Source organism: Mugil cephalus, chromosome 4, assembly GCF_022458985.1.
Source record: "Mugil cephalus isolate CIBA_MC_2020 chromosome 4, CIBA_Mcephalus_1.1, whole genome shotgun sequence".
In the NCBI taxonomy this organism is placed as follows: domain Eukaryota; kingdom Metazoa; phylum Chordata; class Actinopteri; order Mugiliformes; family Mugilidae; genus Mugil; species Mugil cephalus.
In genome coordinates, this window is record NC_061773.1 from 25223364 (window position 1) to 25244638 (window position 21275).

General features: G+C 40.9%; 1 protein-coding gene across 2 annotated transcripts; it reads left to right on the plus strand.

Annotated features, from left to right (window-relative positions):
* On the plus strand, nucleotides 1-11597 carry LOC125006588 (cell division control protein 42 homolog). 2 transcript variants are annotated; one of them, XM_047582758.1, is made up of 6 exons: nucleotides 1-78; nucleotides 3998-4138; nucleotides 4381-4453; nucleotides 4586-4695; nucleotides 4792-4989; nucleotides 9682-11597. In XM_047582758.1, the coding sequence occupies exons 2-6, from the start codon at nucleotides 4034-4036 to the stop codon at nucleotides 9769-9771; spliced, it is 576 nt and encodes a 191-aa protein (XP_047438714.1). In that variant the 5' UTR covers nucleotides 1-78; nucleotides 3998-4033; the 3' UTR covers nucleotides 9772-11597. The 2 variants fall into 2 exon arrangements, with proteins under 2 accessions (XP_047438714.1, XP_047438715.1); XM_047582759.1 differs by lacking the exon at nucleotides 9682-11597 and adding an exon at nucleotides 7260-9119.
* Nucleotides 11598-21275: the final 9678 nt, after the last annotated feature.

The following is a 21275-nucleotide window of genomic DNA, read 5'->3' on the forward strand; positions in this document are numbered from 1 at the left end:
TGTCCCTGTTCTGTTGACTGGGAAGCCCCTATCGCTGAGCTGCCAACGCCCGGCGCAGAGACACAAATAGAAGATACGGTACGGTAAAAAATAAAACAAATGACATTATTGTGTTATTATGCTATAACTATATTTGTTTTGTATTTTTTTTTGTTTAAACGTGGTCAACATTATGTGTGCTGTACGCTTTGTGCTATTGAGTTGTCTTTTTTTTAGATATGTCATTCAGCGACAGCATCCGCTAATGCTAACCGCTAGCCGCTCACAGTGTCTGTAACATTAGATCGGGCAGTTAATAAATCCCGCTGGGTTGTATAGTAGCCACATTTCAAATAACTCATTAATAGTGGGTTTCAGTGAGAATCCAGTAGTTATTCGACCTTAATAAAGTTAGTAAATTGCAGAATACGCAGCTGTGTGGTAGCTAGCGTTTAGCCGGTTGCCGAGCTGAATAAAAAAAAAATGAATCAATATCGAGTGCGGTGTTAATTTATAAAATGTATTTGCCTTAAAGTGCCCTCCCGGATTATAGTTAAAACAGTGTAATGTTTGGGTCCCATAACGTTGGCTGGGTAGTAGTAAGTTTATATCGTTTTAAACCGGCCGGAAATTAGGCCAGATTGAGGCCAGGGATGTGGCCGACATAGAGCAGCTACGGCTAATGCCACAAGCTAACGATCTGTTGAGTAGTATCCATCTCTAAAGTGCGATGTACAAATGTTTTCTAGTACGCGATTGTTACCTGATTGTGACAATACCTCTGACTAATCGTGGTCGCCTAGTTGTACATATTATAAAATTGTAAGCACCTTGTCAGATGAAAAGCCCACTGTTGGATGGAGGTAAAGATGTGACCTCTTTGACTTGGAGAACTACATTTGTCAAGTTTCAAGCATCCAGTCATTTTCCATGTCGTTCCTGTGCTTGTGTGCATCCTTATATCTATAGTCCGGATGAATTTGGAATGAAATTGTGGGCAGCCATTGAGAAAATAGGAAACGCACACTGCTCGTGTTTAATGATGTAGTAAAGGGTGATGCAAAACAATAATAATCTTGTTATAAAGAGAGTGCCTAATTGTGTGATGTTAGTAGTTATCTGTGGCTTTTGGTACCAGTATTAAAGCTGGCCTGGCCTCATAGTGCTCGCTGGCCTACAAACACATATGTGTGGATTAAGTCTGGCGGTATTATTGCAGCTGCAGGCACCCTCTGTTGCCTTTTGCCCTGGGCTTCATTCGTTGTTAAGCTTATGTTCTGTTGTCTTGTGTTGCGAAGCTGCTCCATGATTTATAGATCACATTATTTGCCCTGCAGGGTAGTATAATACAGCTTGTACACTGTTGTATGGTCATAACAGTGATCATTATACAGTGAAACTTATCGTTTTTTCAGTAGTTCAAGTGGGAAAATAAATCCACGAGACCAGGGTAGGGCAATTATTTTAACTGCTACCTAATAATAATAATAAAAACAACAACAACAACAATAAGAATACATATTATTTGTGTGTGCCTCAAGGACACTTTACATAAAAAAGTATTGGCATGTTGTTGATCACCTGAATGCCTATTTTCAGCCTATAAATTTTATGAAGTCCCCCGAAAAAATATCCTATGCAGAGCACCATGAAACAAATTTTAATTAGTGCCTAATACACTTAGTCAATTTTCTCTTCAGTTTTCTACAATAATTACACGTTCCACCCATGTTTATTGATGTAATTTCAGTTTTGTCACATTGCTAATCTGGTTAATACTCCACCATAAGATATGGAGAAAAAAAACTATTTTGTATGTGGTACAACTAAGTAGTTATAGCTTTGTCGACTTCTCTCAACTCGCAGCAGGCTGCTCTTGTAATTGTGGCTGCCCACAATTCTTGTAAAGCACATTCATTCGTAGCATGCAGCGTTACCAAAAGATCTACATTTCCTTTTTTCATTCTGTAACAGTTGTGTAATCAGGCTCAAGTCTCTGTACTGCACCGTAACTTCCACTAAATATTCAGCTGCCTAATTTGCAGAGGATTAAGTTTGGTCTATGCTTTGCAACAAATTCCCTCAGATTTACTTCCTTGGTGAGTAGCCCACAATGTTGCAAGCATGTATACTTGTGCACTGGTGGCATTGTTCTGCAATTATGCCACAAAAATGGCAGTCGGTGGCAAGTCAGCTGTGTTGAGTGGTTGCAACTTTGCAGCTCATGTTACTTTTAGTTACTTTCACTGAAAACACTTCAAAGCAGAAAACGAGGAAAGGCATCCGAGTAGATTATTTAGGAGGCAGAAAGAAGGAGAATTTACTGTTCCTGTCCAGCAAATGAGTGACAAGGATGAAAAGATGTGTTTTGGGACAATCACAGTTGTGCAGTGTGTGTTACTCCGATGTGAACGGTGTAGCCTGTGCCACAGGGCATAGAGCTGTACCAAGGCTACGTCACAGATCTGACACAGAAGAATGAATCCACCTTATGTTTTGCTCCTGTGTTTACTATATTTTGTAGCATTTGGTGTCTGCAGCCGCCCCCACAAAGTGGTGCAGAGCTCTGCAGTGGCTCACTGCCATATTTTTCATGTAATGCTTATATTATTTTCTCTCTAAAGTCAAGTGTTTGTTGGCGTTTTAATTGAATTACGCGTCGCTGCTCGAGCTGGACTGTTGTCAGGGTTGAGACATAGAATAAGACAGAGTCACCACTTTTTCTTCTTATAATCCAGGGATGTCTAACTCATGTTAGTTTGCGGTTCATATTGTTCCCAATTTGATCTCAGACAGGCCAGAACAGTATAATAGCACACTAACCTATAAATAATGACAACTCCATTGATTTTTTTTCGATTTGTTGTCGTGCAGAGAAGAAAAAGTACATTAGGCGAATGTTTAGATTCTAAATTATCCTATTTTCCTATGAAAAATAAGTGCAATTTTGGCACATTGCTGTCTGCTGTTTAATCCAGTGTTGTGTTCTTTCCACTTCTTGGACTAAAACAGTAGACAAATTAGAAATAGCACTTATTTTCATTGAAATATTGCAGTCTTTAAAAAATTCAAGACCCTCTGGTGGGCCGCTCTTAGTTGTATGTTTGACACCTGTGTAATAATGGGTCAGAATGTTAAAACGTTTGCTTTCCTGTAGGTTTCCTGTAGACATTTATATTTTTGCTGTGGTGGTTGGATTTTATGTATTGGCTGCTGCTATTTTACTAAATCACGATGATGTGAAAGTATCACCAATAGCAAAGGCCTCAAGTTAACCTATTGTGAACTTAATTACTTGTAAATTTGAAAACTCGTCTCTAACTCATAATCTATAAAGTCAGACTAAGCACAGGATTAACTCCATTCTGGTTTGGCTCTTGGGAAATATGTGGAAGAGGAACAACCCCAAACTGGTTTTCCTTTCCTTCCACATTTCCTCCTCCCAAACATTCTTTATGTGCTTGTACTGCTACATAAAAGGGGAATTGCCTTCGTGTGAGTCACTGTCATACTGTATCAGGCGGCTCCCAAATGGGTCTGTAGGTGTAATTAGTAGAAAATTTGAAAATAACAGCATCTCCAAATCTCACTTTGTTGGTCAGTGACGTTACGTCGGTTACTGGACCGGGTCATCTACACATAAACATCCCCTTGTCTAGACAGTAATGAAATTTAGGTGTTTACTAACAGTTTATTGTTCAGGGATTTTGAAAAAGGCAATTGGTGCTCAGCTTTTCAAGATCTCTCTTAGAAAATTCAAAGTCAGTCTTCACTACATACTTCTTCCTCATTTTTTTGTTCTGCTCACTCAAAATGCAGAGTCATGTGCAGAGTATGTGCTTTTGCAAATTGTACCTTCAACCTATTCAGTTTTATGTTTATTTGATTATTTAGATGCATTATAGATTTGGATGCTATGTGGCCTAAAAAAGCAGAATTACCTCCATTTTGATTAAAGGTTAAAATCAGATAAATCAACTAATACACCTTTTCCTTCCATTTCTTTTTGTTGTTCCAGATCTTGAATGAGTAGCGACAACTGTAAAACTCAGCTATGCAGACCATCAAGTGTGTTGTAGTTGGGGACGGTGCTGTGGGTAAAACCTGCCTGCTGATCTCGTACACCACAAACAAATTTCCCTCAGAATATGTACCAACGGTGAGTGTGTGAACGCCCGTATTAACGGACTGTTAGTTACCTTGCTGCACAGGTAACTCATATAAAAAATTAGTGTTGGAGTTTGTTTGACTAGATACTGTTAAAAGATGTACAATTAGTGATGTGACGCCCATTCAGGTCCTTAAAAACTTAAAATGTGAACAATAAGTTTGCTGGACTAGTGGAAATAAACTGTATACGTGCTTCATATGGCTAATCAGGTTTCGTTCTCTGTCCTGTAGGTGTTTGATAACTATGCTGTTACTGTAATGATCGGAGGCGAGCCCTACACTCTGGGCTTGTTTGATACAGCAGGTATGTCTTTTGTTTATATCTTTCATTTCCTTATGTGAATGTGAAATGATAATCGTATTCCATGGTGTTTTTGTTGCCTGGTCCGGATGACACAAACCTACGTTTAAACATACGTTCACGTTGTTTCTGTAGGTCAGGAAGACTACGACAGGTTACGACCTCTGAGTTATCCCCAGACAGATGTCTTCCTCGTCTGTTTCTCTGTTGTGTCTCCATCCTCCTTTGAAAATGTCAAAGAAAAGGTGAGTCTGACACCACCTTTTTTTTGGTGCTTTAAAATGTGGTATTTCTTAACTTTTATGTCACGTAATGGCGTGTTGTTTGTTGTGTTTATCCAGTGGGTTCCAGAGATCACCCACCACTGTCCAAAGACGCCCTTCCTTCTAGTCGGGACTCAGATTGACTTGCGGGATGATCCTTCCACTATAGAGAAGCTGGCTAAGAACAAGCAGAAGCCCATCACCCCGGAGACGGCCGAGAAGCTGGCGCGAGACCTCAAGGCTGTGAAATACGTCGAGTGCTCGGCCCTAACGCAGGTAAATTCTTACGTAAATATGCAAGGTACATGTAAATATGCAAGATGTCGGCTCACATTTACACACACACACACACACACACACACTGGCATGTTTATGAACAACCCTTCAGTGGCAAAAACTAAGAAAGTGGAGGAAAGAGGAACATGCCCATATCCCCTCTGAGCACATTTTGGTTGCTGAGTTTTGTTCTGCATGTTCCTTTGGTTTTGGTGACGTTCCAGCTTGTGAGCTCAATGTTGGCGTTAATTATAAAACATCATACGTATTTCTTAAGGGCTCCTGGTTTCAGTAAACCATCGTTTAAGCTGCGTTGTCTCTAAGGCTGTAAAATATTTTGAGTGACACAAAGGCTTTGCTAGTTAGCAAATTTCTTAATGAGCAGACTAATTCAAACACACTAGCTGACCAGTCACAGTTGCTTCCTCACCCTTTCCTCTTTGCTATTGTTGTTAGCCTGCTAGTGCTAACTCTTGTCAAAAAGGGACAGTTGGCGCTTTATTCATAAGATATATTTGTTCCATACCCCTTCACAGTTCACCCTGCCAAGATTACGTACTATTTGTTAGTGGCACAAATTTGCAAGTCAGAACATCATCAACAGCTGTGCCTCTCTTCTCCGAGAAAATCCACTGAAAGTATTTCAAGTGAAATTTTGTCAGGTTTCTTAAGTGGTCCATTCATATGTCAGTCTGCACCCAGTCATACAAGGCCCAATACCGTGTCCTGGGATCTGCCTCCCACTGGTCTGGTCTTTGTGAGTCTATAATACTGGTCACATGCAGCGACTTTACTTAGAACACATGTTAAGGTAAAAATGTTCTGACAAAACGGCTTCAATATTCCTTTGTCAGGTAAAATGTCAAAATGTAAAACTATGTTTACATATGCAAGCCTGCTCATAGAGTTTGTGTTATTTTTATGGTTTGATTAGGTCCAACAAAACATTGGCTGTTGCAGAAACAATGATGACCACTAGTAAACACCATGAATAGAGCTTTTTTTTACAGCACACGTCTGACTTTTAGATATCGTACAGATTGCTGCATTAAACATAGGGGAACTCTTAGTGGAACAAAGCCACGACTAATACACTGCCCAAAAACTCAAACACTATTTAATAAGTCAGTTCAACTTCTAGGATATTACAGAGGGGCAACAATGCAACGGCCCCAAAACAGGAACGGTTTTATAGGTGGACGCCTCCGACATCATTTTTCCTCCTCATCTTCTCTGGCTGTTTTCACTACTTCTGCATTTGGCTGAAGTCACCGTCACTACAGGTAGCATGAGGTGATAACTAGATTGTGGGAGATTCTCCAACTCCTCTAGGATGGTGCAACAATATGTGCAATAGTCTGAAGGTTTGCTGTGTCTCTCTGGTCTCTCAAGAGAGGTAGTTACTCAAGGTAGGTAGGTCCTCAACCCATCATCAGGACTAGTATCTGCTCCTCTGTGCAAGGAGGAACAGGATGGAAACTACCAGAGCCCTACCAGACTAACAGACTTCCTCTACTGACCCCTTTGCTCAATACGCCGCCCCGTGGAGCTTTATTGGCATTAATCATAAAACACCAGAGTTAGCAGGTTCACCACTGGTTCCCTCTGCTTTTTACAAACGGCCAATCAAACATCAAACAATGTGGCGTCCTTTCTTTCCTAAAACATCACCCATTCCACATCAGTGTTTTCAAAGTGTTCCTTAAATGCCTTGAGCAGGGTACATCTCTGATTCCCCCTCGACTTATTAATGTCAAACGTCTCCCACTCAGTGTTAGATAACTCAGTAAATAAATCAGTCACTGCCTTTTAACGCCTGCTCAGTCACTGCCCTGAGTTCTCGCCTTATTATTATCGATGCCGCGCTGTTAGAAAGTCGAGAAGAGGGGACGAGATGAGCCGGGTCTGACTGAGGCGGAGAACAATAGTGTTGATGGTGCTGAGGTGAAGCCCCCACCTCTCTGCTCCGCTCCTTCCTTCCTCCTCTCTCCGCGGCACGGCACATTTGCATCGCTGCTGATGTCATTTCCCGTTTCCTGTCGGTGTCCTGGTGCACTCGGTCCCCGCCACACTGTGTGAGTCTGTGTGAGTCTGTCTCAACACACAACTTTACTCCCAACTCCTCAGCTTTTAATACGTTTGCACCTTATTTCACTCTGCTTCTGACTCAAAGACCTTCCCTCCCGTCCTGCCATGTTCCTCTTGTCCTCCTCCGTGTCTCTGTGTTTGCTGTGCTAACTCTGCTCTTGTTCTCTCCCCTGTTGTCGTAGCGAGGGCTGAAGAATGTGTTTGATGAAGCTATCCTAGCTGCCCTAGAGCCACCTGAGACGCAGAGAAAGAGGAAATGTTGTATATTTTAAACTCTGCGTGCGGCGGCCGCTGCTGCTCTGGTCTCTTCCTCCTCCGATTGACATTTTTTCTCTGCATTTTTCGTCTCTTTTCTTCTACTTCCTCTTTCTGTCTCTTCACCGTTGCTCATTTTAAAAACCTAACCAGTTTCTATCTTATTTACCGTTCCATCCGTCCACACTGTGCTGAGAGTACGTGTAAACTAACGACTCGAGGCCGTTCTGCACTTCTACTACTCGCCGTTTGTTTCTAACTTGGCTTGGTTGGAGTGCTATCATTCCTCTCATCTTACCTTAGGATGGGTGTATAACCACAGCTCTTATTATTCATTGTTCACTTCTTTGGCCCAGCGTTCATTAATGTGTGGCCCCTGCACAACATTTGGGCGATATCTTTCAGAGGATGTTGGATGGAATTTGGGATACAGCCATTGTTTCAGGTCGTCTTCCCCCCTTCTCCTGTAGTCGTAGTTAAGAGGGGGGGGGGGCAGTGGCTTCACAGACTCAGCTTCATCTCAAAAATAACAGAGCTTCCATTTCTAATGCTATTTTTTCTACAGTTTATGTCCAGAACTTTAGCAGAACCTGGAGTCTGACTGTGGTTAGTTACATACATACGTAGATACAGGACTTTCATGTACTCATGCAAAGTGTTCGGCCATTTTGACAATAACGCCATCGGACTGATTTCCTCTTTGCTGCTACCGTGGTGCTTTCTCATTGGCTCGGTTTATAGTCAAACCACGTTCAGGGTCCATTCTACGGAAGCCCTGAGCGGCCACGCATTCATACGTATTATCTCCTCTGTTTTTTTAACCATGATAACGTGTTAATTTCCTCAGTTTTCTCGAGCTCTTGAGTTACTCATCTCGTTTGTTATCTACAGGATCTATGCAGCGTCTCGAGAAGTGTTAAAAGTTGCTAATTCAGTTATGGGGAGTCACATTTTGAGTTTGCATCCAAAAACATTGGAAAAGTGTGTGAATTTATTTATTAAAAAAACAAAGACGAACCGGTCTGAGAGCGGCAGAACGTACGTCCACTTTTAGCCGTGGCAGCTAATCACTGCTAGCTTCTCTGCCACCACAACCTAGTGTTAACGTTACACCGCTACCGCTAGCCGCACCAGAAGTGACCAAACCTGTCTGACCAGGGCTTTTGCTTTTATTTTCTCTACTTAAAAAGTTATTTGTTGGTGCATTTCCTTTAACTTTAAGCACTTCAACAAACCAAAAGTATTCCTTATCCGATTACTCGTGTTACATGTGGTTAAACTTTGCCTTTGATTTATTCTCCTGTTCACTCATACTGGTCTATAGTCTTTGTCGTTAACTAAAACTGTTAACGACGTCACTGATGTAAATGGTCACAGTTCGGTCTTTAAAAAGTCTTTAAAAGCCGTTGAAATTAACTTCAAGATTCCTGTACAAACCCTGATGTAGCAAATGTATTGTTGTTACTACATTATCACTTACGTTAGTGTTGAGGGCAGGTCTCCTATAAAGTGGAGCAACTCGAGATCTTGAGAAAAGAGCGGAAATGAACTCGTTATCACAGGAAAACGGAGGAAATAATACGTGTGAACATTTGGCTGCTCAGGGCTTCCGTACCTTTCTGAAAAACGCTTCCACGTATTTGGCCCCAACCTTCCCTAGATGTGACGTTAATGTGCCGTTACCTGTGGTGCAAGCACGCTGCCATGGACGTCCAGATAATAACGAAGTTCTAATAATTGTGTGAAATGACTTGTGAAATGTATTAATAAAGGACAGATGAACTTGCTCTCCTCTCTGACTATTCTTTTTCCCCCCCGACGCTTTGTCAGAGGCGCTTTCAGTGCAGTTATTATTCCCCCGAGTTTTAAACAGCACAGACGCGACTTTGTGTCTTAGCAGCTCTGGTTTGCTTCACATGACCGAGCTCATGTTTGTAAGCGGCTCTGCTCAGGGACAAAACCCACAGAGATTCACCTCTTTTCACTGGACACAGCGCGAGTTTGTGGTCATGTCTCTTATTTTTCAGTCTGAATGTCCCTCTTTCAGTGCGGAGAAGCCGAGGAGAACAGGAAGGGCAGGGAGCGTATCACCAGGGGTTATATGCTCACATGTTTTTCCTCCACTTGTTTAGCTTTGCCTTTGATTTGCACAACCACAGATCAGCTGCTCCTAACACACAAACATGTGATTTACGCTGCTGACACCCACAATGCATTTTTCTCCCAACAATTACGTTTCCTCCGTTTAACCTGATGCTGCTTTGTTTCTCCCTCGTGAGATTTGATTTTGCTTGTTCTGTTTTTTTGTTTTGCTGCTCCCTCATTGTGTTTGTATGTTTGTGTTTACAGAAAGGCCTAAAGAATGTGTTTGATGAGGCGATATTGGCTGCATTGGAGCCCCCAGAGCCCAAGAAGAAACCCAAGTGTGTGCTGCTATGAGAGGTTCCTACCTCCACACAGCGCACACACACACACACACACACACACACACATACACATACACAACCACACATATTAAATACATCCTCCATCCCCTCCCACACCCTCCCCCCTCCCTCCCCCCTTGCTCTGCTAAGGCTGGCTGACAGCGTCGTCCTCCACAGTGAAGACTAGACAAAAAAAAAAAACAAAACACAGCCTACCAAGTTTCAGAAAAATTCTCTGCAATAATACAAAGCTTCATCCCCAAGTCTTGATGAGTTTGGGACGTGAACGTGAACCAACCAATAACGGTCGAGCATCCAGACACCGAAGCGCGCACACGCGGTAGAACTCATCCTGTTCGACCTGTTTTTTTTTTTTTGGGTGATTTTCAATCCAGTCAGTGTCGATTTATCCGTCTTCGACCGATGTTTCCCGAGGATTATAAGCCCCGCCCCCTCTCCGGCCTCTCCCAGCCGCCTGATTGGTGGCCGCTCTCACGCCGCTGTTCGCTCCTCCGTCGTCGGCAAGCACACTCATCCCCCCCCCCCCCTTGTTTTTCGTTTCCCAGCACTACCCCCAAGACAAGAAATGCAACAGAGTAGTGTTTTATTTTTTATTTTATTATTTTATTATTTTATGTTTTTGCCAATGCCCCTATTTCTCCTGAGATATTTATTCCACGTTCCAAAAAAGACGCACTCTTAACCACTATGGACACCGTGTTGGTCTGACAGGGTTCAGTAATCTAAGGCAATACGTCTCCCCACAGCTGAGGAGCTTTAATTGGTTAAAATAAATAAATAAATTGTCTTGTATGCAGCCCACTAAATGTCGACGTCCACAGCGCAGAGTCGCGGTCCGTTTGGAGCGTGGTCATCACTTGAAGAGCTGAAGGCGTCCGGTAGAGATGAGGTTCCGCTAAGTCGACCACGGGAATTGGCCTTTTTTTTTTTTAGATGCAGGGAACTTAAACAGTGTTAGCAGAACAAGTGGTGTGTTCTTCATGCGTTGCCAGGGACCAAGGGAGGATGAAGCAAGCAGAACCCGGTTCTAACATCATTGTCACCACACGCTCTGAACGGGCTGCACCAGAAATGTGTCAATGTGACGCAAACGCGTGTTGCTGGAGTTACATTTTTTAGAAAAAAAACTCATGAGTGAACGTGAACGTCCACCAGATTTTCTGTCTGTGCCACATCATCAGAGTGTGGTGCCTTCCTGTAGCGTGTTGTGTTCAGGCGGCAACACGCGAGGGTGTCGAGTCTGTTGTGCCCGTTCAGAGTGTGTGGCGCTGTGTGTGTGTGTGTAGCTCAGCCTTGGTCTCTGTTATAAATGATAGGTTCAACAGATGTAATTATAATGTAAGCTGGCACAAAAATGTTGATATAGGCTCCAGGTGTTTTTACCAAAATCTTTTTTTTTTTTTTTTTCTTCATTATTTCTGTTGTGCTGTTTTTTATTATTTTATTTTATATATATATATATAAATATATTAAAAAAAAAAAAAAAAAAGGTTACTTTGACTCTTTTTACATTTAGGGGTCGGAAGTCATCTGAACTCTCGCCTGCCAGTTTATATACCAAGAAAACCTTTGATTGGTTTAGTTGAATAAAAACCTCCAATGGCAGAGAGACTGTTCGGCAAAGATTATTTGTGATTGGCTGGTTCTTGTTTTTCTTTACTGGTGGCTTAGAGTTGGGTTGATGTCCAGCCCAAGTCAGTATAATTAATATAACCCATTGTTGTTTTGGTGCAAAACCAAATGCTTTGTCTAAAAGTCTTTGTTCTTTGTATATGCATTCTTTTCAAAAATATTAAACTTATACCTTAATTGCCTTTACCACTTTTCCCTTGCCTTGTTTTTCATTTATTTATTTATTTATTTATTTATTTTAAAGTTTTGCCTACTAAAGCAGAAGACTAACCCGTTTAGGTTGGGCTCCACTGTTTGGATTAGTCTGTCATGGGATATTGAACCAGCAGGAGGCGCTGTCCACTCAGACATCAGTGGAGACGTTCAAGTCAATTACTCCTGCATTTAAACGATGATGAGTGTTGCTACTGTAATGACAAATAATTTAAAGTAAAAAAAACACATATTAAAGAAATGGAAGAGATTTAAAACATGGTGGTAAAACTTCTATTAACAACTCAGACACAGAAGATGATGTTCACTGGAAAAAAGTGAAGAAAGTCAGCACCCTGTTACTTTTACATCCAAAACAGAAAAAAATAATGTTGCCAATTTGACACATTCAGTTCTTGGAAACTTTTCATAATGAATCCAAATTTTTAAATAATCAAATATCGGGATCATTGCCAATAAGTTGTGAGATGAACCTCAAGCAGAAAATTATGTCATTATTTCAATTTATCGACATGTCCTTTGTTTGACAAAATTACTTTTAATAATAAAAATTATACATTCAATATTTGGTTCAGTTTTTTTTGTGTGTTTTCTGAAAACCCTGAAAAAAATATATTATTTTAAATATGGTTATTAGAGGTTAATGCAGGTTATTGATGAGTTGGTACAATCACCACAACTCATAGAAAACACACACCTGAACTGGCCAAGCATAAAACTGACGGTCATATGATGGTTGATGGTTTGGTTGGTCAAACACTTTTATTACTGCATATACACGTATTCATGGTTATCAAATCAGTCTTAAAGCTGAATATTTTAGCCAGATTTGGTGGTTAGTCTGGATTAGTTGAGCCACAAAGAGGAAGAAGACGGACTTGGACCAAACAATTCTTTTTATTCAATGTAAAATATAAAACACAAAGGGGAAAGTCCACGTATCTGACAAATCATCAAAGACTGACCTTCCTACTCAGTCTCATGTTACCTCCTCTGATGTTGGACGTAGGTTGTTACCCTCATTCTTAGGCTTTACACACAATACAAACACGAATTGTAGAGTCCAACATTCGTGGAACTTGATCCCAAACACAGTATTTTACGCTGTGACAACGTTTTGACCATAATGACCACAAAGGTTCTCTTTAATTTTCCACTAATGCCTTCATATGAATTACAGTAATGGGTTAGAGTGAACCATCATTTCAAAATAAAACTAACTGGAAGTCTATGAAAGTATGAACGTGTCCATATTTGTATTTTTTTTTAAGCTTCCTATTCATACTATATGATACTGCGCTTAAAGATCTTCTTTAAATTCTATGTAAGGACTAGTAATATGTGCCTTTTGTACATGGGCATTAATCATTTTTTGTTATTTAAAAATTCACATTATTGCATCATCTGTATAAAAATGTATCTTTGTTGCCAGGATGTTTATTTCTTGATTGTTTATGAAATCTATAAAACAGTCACTATGATAGAGCCTTGAGGTGCATCTTTTATGATCTTTACAGGGATTTGAGTTCTGTCTGGAGGATAGTTGTTGAACTCTTCTGATTTTTTTATTTTTTGTTACTGAAGTATTTGCTTTAATAACTCGACAAGCCAGTAAACACAGAGGACAAAGTTTTATCTCTTCAACTTAATAACTGATAAGAAACTGCTGATTTTGACTTGTCTTTAACACTATGGCAATAATAGAGCACAGTGACGTTTGGCGTCAACTGCATTAACGTAAAAGGTTTGTCTTTAAATATAGTCAGATGTACATTTAAGTGACAATTACAATCAGTATGAATGAATAACATGATTTCAGTTGTTCTTGTCCATTTTGGATACATTGTTCCAGTGATGAGTTGTAACAGCAAAGCATTTTCTTTCTCTCTTATCAAAATCACTGACTTACATTTAAATATTAACCCATTAATCTCATTAAATTATTCCCAGCAGTCTATTCTTTTGTTTTAATGGCTCGTCTGTCTCTGCAACTTTGCATTGGTGCTTTTATCTAATCATATTTCAGCCATCATGAGCTGCTGGAGTCAAAGAATCTACTTGGGCCTTCACACTTAAAACTGCAGGCGGCTGAAGCTGGAAACACATGGTAATGAAGTTGTTCCTTTAACCAATCACATTTCAAGTTCATATTCTTAGGCCTTCTCTGTGGTCTACGGTAGCGTCAGTGTTTTCTCGTCTTCTGATTGGACGGTCAGCGAGCTGCTCTGTTCAGGTCAAGCTAGTGGTTCATGTTCATCTGTTGCAAGCTGCACAATCAAGAAAAAAATATTTAGAAAACCACTTTCACAGCATACTTAGCAGGAAAAACTGTGCATTGTCTGGAAAGTCTGGAGCTAGCAAGCTAGCCTGACCTAGCCAGAGAAAAGTGTGAGTCCACCACTTTCAGGTCAGAAAAATATGAGCGCTAGTCTTGGCTCACAGGCTCTGAACAGAACTCTAAATTGTTTCTTATGTTCTGGTGAGTAAAATGAATTATATTATATATATTTAATTGGGTCGACATTGATGCTTCTGCTGGATTGGACGTATGTGGCGCCGAACTTGTTGAATTGTGAGTTTCTTGGTTTGGTAATGACATTCATCTTGCTATATGAGATATCCGACTACAATGTAGCATCCTGTGTTATTGCATATCCGTGTAATGTTGATGGTTTCTATCGCAGTGGGATCATAACAATTGTATTTTGAAAACGGTTGGAGAGCATTGAATGCCCAGGAGGGATAAACATGACCTGCTACTGCGTTGTTCAAATATTCACAGTTCAGGTTAAACTGAGTCAAGCGACTGAAGCAAGAGCATCTGATCAAGTGAGCGTCAAGAATGGTTTGTGAAAGTCAAAGGGGTTAAAAAGGATACTCATCAATTTGGTGTTCGGCAAACAGCCAAGGTCTTGCTCCTCGTTAAGGTATGCTGTCGCTGGCAAACATCTCTCCCGGGTTTCTCCTCTACGCACTGCTCTCGTTTGGACAAACATCAATTAATCAGACGAGAACATGTGGTACTACATATGGCGTGAAAAGGACACAGCGCTAACTCTGCTGTAATGTTGGCGTTAAGAGATCGCTATCTCTTCCACACGTCTCACACAGATGTCCAGGAATTCCTCAAACGCCAGCGAAAAATGAGGGCGATATCTCAGCTTTGGTGACCTGGATCATCTGCCACGGAGGGGGTTGGGAGGGATGATGAAGCACACCCCCCCCGACTCTCTCTCTCGGATCCCTCCCTCCACCCTCATCCACGGCTGCGAGGCGTTCACACATTCCCCGCGTTTCTGGAGTGCTGTCTGTCAGCGCCTTCTTCCTTTAAAGAGTCGCTGACAGCCATTAATTATCACACGGGCTGAACGAAGGGCATTCCACTCCGCTGAAATATCGGTACGTACACACACACACACACACACACGTGCATTGCATTGCATGCACACACAAACGTAGAGTGACACCACCTGGCGTCCATTGGTCTTCATCACATTTGACAGATGAGTCTGGGTGTTTTTTACGTCCTCTGTGGTTTTCCAGTCATCGTCAAGCCTGGGACAAACAGGCAAGGGTTAGAGATTAGAGTCAGGGTTTGGGTTAGTGTTAGGGTTAGGGTTAGAGATTAGGGTTAAGGTTAGAGATTAGCTCTAGGGTTAGAGATTAGGGTTAAGGTTAGAGATTAGCTCTAGAGTTAGAGATTAGGGTCAGGGTTAGGGTTAGTGTTAGAGTTAGGGTTAGAGAGTAGATCTAAGGTTAGAGATTAGGGTTGGAGATTAGCTCTACAGTTAGAGATTAGGTGTTAGGGTTAGAGATTAGGGTTAGAGTTAGAGATTAGGGTTAGGGTTAGAGATTAGATCTAGGGTTAGAGATTAGACCTAGGGTTAGAGATTAGGGTTAGGGTTAGAGATTAGCTCTAGAGTTAGAGATTAGGGTTAGAGATTAGCACTAGAGTTAGAGATTAGGGTTAGTGTTGGATTTGACCTAGCGTTAGAGATTAGGGTTAAGGTTAGAGATTAGCTCTAGGGTTAGAGATTAGGGTTAAGGTTAGAGATTAGCTCTAGAGTTAGAGATTAGGGTCAGGGTTAGGGTTAGTGTTAGAGTTAGGGTTAGAGAGTAGATCTAAGGTTAGAGATTAGGGTTGGAGATTAGCTCTACAGTCAGAGATTAGATCTAGGGTTAGAGATTAGACCTAGGGTTAGAGATTAGACCTAGGGTTAGAGATTAGGGTTAGGGTTAGAGATTAGCTCTAGAGTTAGAGATTAGGGTTAGGGTTAGAAATTAGCTCTAGAGTTAGAGACTAGGGTTAGAGAGTAGGTGTTAAGGTTAGAGATTAGCTCTAGAGTTAGAGATTAGGGTTAGGGTTAGAGATTAGCTCTAGAGTTAGAGATTAGGGTTAGGGTTAGAGATTAGCTCTAGAGTTAGAGATTAGACCTAGGGTTAGAGATTAGATCTAGGGTTAGAGATTAGGGTTAGGGTTAGAGCTTTGGGTGGGATGCATTGACCGTACAACGCACCGAGACACTTAAGAAAAGCGTAAACACACATCTAATGCTGGCAGGGAGGCTTGTGTGCTGCACCCACTTTTATGAGACAATTTTATGATGATGTGTACAGATACTGACTCGCGCTGAAAAGCACGTAGAAAGATTTTAGCAGTCTATCAGAGCTCCGCACTAAATCATCAGCGCCGCCCAGACATCTCAAGTCTGTACAGTACGCGGGCATGTGCTACGCTGCTGTGAGCGCGTGGAAATAAATCTCCATTTCGCTGGCTGAAGCTGCAGGACACGGCCTGCTTAGCCCTGCCGGTACTGAACCACTGACAGCTTTTGTTTTGTTGTGTGAGTCCAGAACTGATGCCAGCGCGTGAAGCTCCATGTGGTTTTCATGTAGAAGTTGGCTGTGGTTTAGTAGCGCAGGTTTGGCCCGGTCCACCTGGTTTAACTGCTCCGAAGCAGGTAGGTGGAGATAAATGGAGAGGGGGGGGGGGCATCTTTATTTTTAACTGAGCCATATTGTAAATCATCACCGTCAATCAGTCACAGGGGAGCCTGTCTGTTAGCTACCGCAAGATGTGAATGGTGTGTGAGCTCGGGGCCTTTCTCGGTGCGCTACGTGTTCATGTCTGTACTTGTGTTTCTTGTGGACTAGTGGAACGCTGTAGTACGTATCTGGACCAAATGCAGACCAATGTCCTGCCTTATTCATAGAAAGATAACTTGTCTGGACTCGGGACAGCCAGGTGTTACAGAATTCACTATCAAGTATGTTGCTCCAGTTCCAGATCTAACCTTACTGCATCCCTCAGAGTTCGAACTAAGTGCGCAAGTCTGAAGTTCACATAATTAGGAATTGATAAACAGCCGTGGTCTCACTTCCCACTATGATGTGGGCTAAAGTTACAAAGAAGTGGCTCGTGCAGTTGGTTGTTATTGTGTAGAAATTGCATCCAGTATTTGAGGATATCCTCATCGCTGACTCCCAGACATCATTAGATGCAGTACCTAATTGTCCATTGGTATAAAGCTAAAATACACCCATCAGTCATTTCATTATGAGCACCTTCCTACTATTGTGTAGGCCTCCATTGTGCCTCAGAAACAGCCGTGACTCATCGGACAATGGACACGGGCCTTCTGAGGGTGTCCTGAATGTTGTTAGTGGGGGGCATTTGGGTCCTATGTGTCGAGGGGAGGGGCCTCTGTGGATCATCCCACCGATGCTTGATCAGTTTGGGATCTAGTGAATTTTAGTTGTTCCTAAGGTGTTTTTGTGTGTGTACCTGTGTCAGGCTGCATCCTGCCATCGAGGGGTGTCATTGCTATGGGGTGGGGGTGCCTGGTCTGGTCTAGGTGGGTCCTACATGTCTAAGTAACAGCCACATGAATGAATGCCAGGTCCAAAAGTTTCCCAGCAGAACAATGAATTGTCACAAGACATTCAATGTTATTTACTCCTCCTGTTAGTGGTTATAATGTTATGCCTGATCAGTGTAATTAGCTATGCTGCCATTTTTGATTGTATCTCCACGGTATCTGGGATCAGTAAGACCTGAGACGTATAAAAACTAAGCATCATGTTTGACCAGGGAGTAGTAGTTTTTGTCCTCATGTGTGGACACTGGGATTATTTAATAAAGTCACACAATGTGCAACAAAATCTAAAACTTTTTTTTTTAATACGTGAACATGGCTGTGCAAAACCAGAGTAATGAAGTCCCAACGTCCTCAAACGAGTACTTGCTAATTAGCGACGTTGTAGCTCGTTGCTATTGATAAAAATTTTTTTACATTTGCATATGAAACTAGAAACATGAATAAGAATAAATAAATAAGTTTCAACTGTGAAATTCAATGATGTTTTCTACCTCGTCCACGTTTGTCGCCTGTATCATGACTAAAGCGTCCACTTATGAGGACAACGGGTTTAAATGAAGTAGAATAAGCTGCGATAATGTCCCCATATGAGGACGTAGGGTCTCAGGAGGATAATATAATATGATACATCTTTGTTTCGTAATGTAGTGTTAATACAACACATGTAAAATCTTTGAGGTTCATGCGATTAGATCGTCTTAGATTTCCATGTAACACCTTTAAGTGCGGTAGTTGTTTTACATTATCTTAAAAGAAGCGCAGCCCACATCATGTTTTTCTTTTTGTTCTGAAATACATCTCGATATGTGCGAGTACCACAGCACGACTGGTGGAGGCAGTGTCGCCGTGTGTGTGCCTGACGGCCTCTGGTCAGCGCAGGGATTATTTTGACACGGGAGGTTGGCGTTAGCTAACAAATACATGTAACGCACACACATACTCTAACCTCTTTCACCCGCATAGGCGGCGTTGTGTGTGTTCAGTGTCCAGGTGTTAAGAGAAAGTTCTTTACAGTTCAGTCGATGACAGACACACAACTGTAACCACTCACCAAACTCACAGTGTGTGTGTGCAGCTCATGGGGATCCTCCGTACCAGCATCCAGAGATGAAGCTGATGAAACTGTGGCAGCTAAAGCCCCCATCAACAGCCTGATGTATCGTCTGTGCTCGTGTGCGCGAAGCTGTCACTTTCACTCCTTCGTTCTCTCTCTGATCTGTCCTTATCTGATCAGTCTTATGTTAAATTTCAAGAGAGTCCCAGCTGAATGGGGACCGGACCACAGTATGACTCAACCCGATAATTACACCTGTCCTCAACTAAGTGCCAAAAGCTGCAGGTCATCCAATGGGGTCATGTTTATGTATCAGGTAGTAAAGTGCAAGAGGTCTTTATAGTCACTAATTTACCCATTTGTGACAACAGAATTTTTAAATACTTACCCTCTGGAGTGTAATTGGCAGTTATTGACTACTTTTGGTTTTACCTTTAACATGTTTAACCATTTTTATAACTTATAATGCAAATCTAATGTGTGCATTTCAAAAGCTTATGAACAAATTCAACAAACAACAAAGCTATTAATAACTATTTCCATTAAAAAGCAGTACAACTATTTACAATTGTTTACAAAGTCCATAATCTCTGGCTTCTTTCTCTTTGGCTGCAGTCACTCTCACAACTTTTGCCTCTTCCTTAGCAACCGCTGACACGTCATTTTCTGATTGGTTGATGGGATGCATTTTTCACCAATTAGAATGACAGCAATATTCAGGGCAACATGTGGTGTGAATTATTTATAATAAGTCTAGGTTTACTTGGCCTATTAACACAATTTAAAACTGGTTTATAGTTTGAAGTTTTGACAAAAGCTGAAATGGAGATTCAGTGACGCTGCGTCTTGCTGTTGTGTCGTTGTAAATTGGTCATGTGATTTGGATGTGCCAGCGCATCCGTTGACTCCAGAGGCTTAATTTGATTACTGCCTTAGGGTCAGGGTTACGTGTGATCAGAGATCTCTCTAATGGGACCTCAGTACATCCTGGATGTTGTTCAGACCTGTATTTTAACCCTTGTTTACCGTTCAAAAAAAACTTCCTTTCATACCGTTCGTGGCTGCAGCCAACAAATAAAGATGGATGACTAATTCAGTCAAAGAAGTGGAGCGTTGGTGGAGCTAATGTGAGTGGTGATGCAGGGGCAGACAGCTTGTGACTGAGATCCTGTTCAGACCTTTTATTAACGTCTGTCCTGTTGAATCCAATCACAAGCAAATGACTCAACCCGTATGTACTGTTCTTGGCCACGAGGGGAATCTTTTTCCTCATAGCTTCCACTATACAGCAGCAAATGGATTGATTTTTGGTGAGGAACCTTAATTTTACATAAATTTTGAAAATATGATTTCAACATTTTCAATAGGTCAATAATACACTGTGGGAAAAAAACGTCTAAATTTGACTACTGTAAAAAATATATCAGATAAATATTTGTTCTTTTTTTTTTGCTTAAATCTGTTAATCAACCTCAATACTGAACTATTAAATATTGAAAACAAAAGATTGAAACTTTCATTTATTATTAACTTTTTTTGAAAAAAAAAAAAGTCAATGACATATTTCCAATAAAAATTTTTTTTTTTTTTTTTTTGCCTATTATCACAACTTTGGATATTTCAAATATTAGTAACATAATTGACCTTTATGCATATTTATTTCTGTGCAGCATCCAATTTTCCTTAAAATTCCCTCTCGTGATGTTCATGGTTGTTTTTGCCCCATTGACTCCCATTATAACTACAATTTTTGAGTGCACAGAAATGAGACTAAATAACAATCCATTTACAATACTGGTGATTTCCCCAGATCAGAAGGGTTCAAATTTTACTTTTTTTGAAAAAAAAAAGTCATGAAGTGGTCTATAGGCTTAGGCTGCTCGGGAAATGATGCACACAATAGAACCTTTATCCATTTATGACAACTGCACAAGCAGAACTTTTAAATACTCACCTGTTGAAATTTTATTAAGGCATGAAGTTACTCTAGGGTTATATGTGGTCACGGCTCTGCTCAAGGTGTCTTCTGGTTTCAGACTGGGTTTTATATTTTTATTAACTTTTTTATTATTATTAAAATTCTGTGCTTTGACAGATAAATAAACCTCTTTCACCTCTGGACTATTTGTTTCAGGGAAACTTCATAGTCACTATCACATCTGAATGTGGCATCTACTTATTTTTACACACCAGAACACTGAGAACATTTCAGGGTCTTTGTCAAGGACACTTTGACATGTGGTCCATGTGCTGGGGATGAAACTCACTGCCCAACTTAATAGGGTAGAAGTCTAAACCCTGTGCAGACGTGTTGCATCAAGAGCCGTTATCTTACCAGAATATTATGACACTGTTAGCTACGTTAAAGAGAAGCCAAAAGGGCAATGGAAAGTAGGAAGAATGTACTTAAATATGTCAGTGCATGAATTGAGAAACCTAATAAAATGTCTTCATATCGTATAATTGTTTAGATTAAACAAACAATATGAGGAAATGGGTCAGGAGAATTATTGGTTTTATCCTCTATGGTGCATCATAGTTGACAACTGCTGATATGTATCTTGGAACACTTAGCAATGTCCTGACAATGTTTTATAAATAAATATATATAATAGCCTGTCAGAATTATTTATACCTGCTCTCAAGCCAAGTAACAAGCACAATGTGCACATGACGTTGACCATTATCCACACACAACGAGGCGAAATGAACGACACG

Bases quoted from the DNA above. Each gene is read 5' to 3' on its own strand.
- LOC125006588 (XM_047582758.1), top strand. From the start codon at position 4,034: ATGCAGACCATCAAGTGTGTTGTAGTTGGGGACGGTGCTGTGGGTAAA. The intron at 4,696-4,791 runs GTGAGTCTGACA...GTGTTTATCCAG, and splicing joins TTGAAAATGTCAAAGAAAAG to TGGGTTCCAGAGATCACCCA. The intron at 4,990-9,681 runs GTAAATTCTTAC...TTGTGTTTACAG, and splicing joins AGTGCTCGGCCCTAACGCAG to AAAGGCCTAAAGAATGTGTT.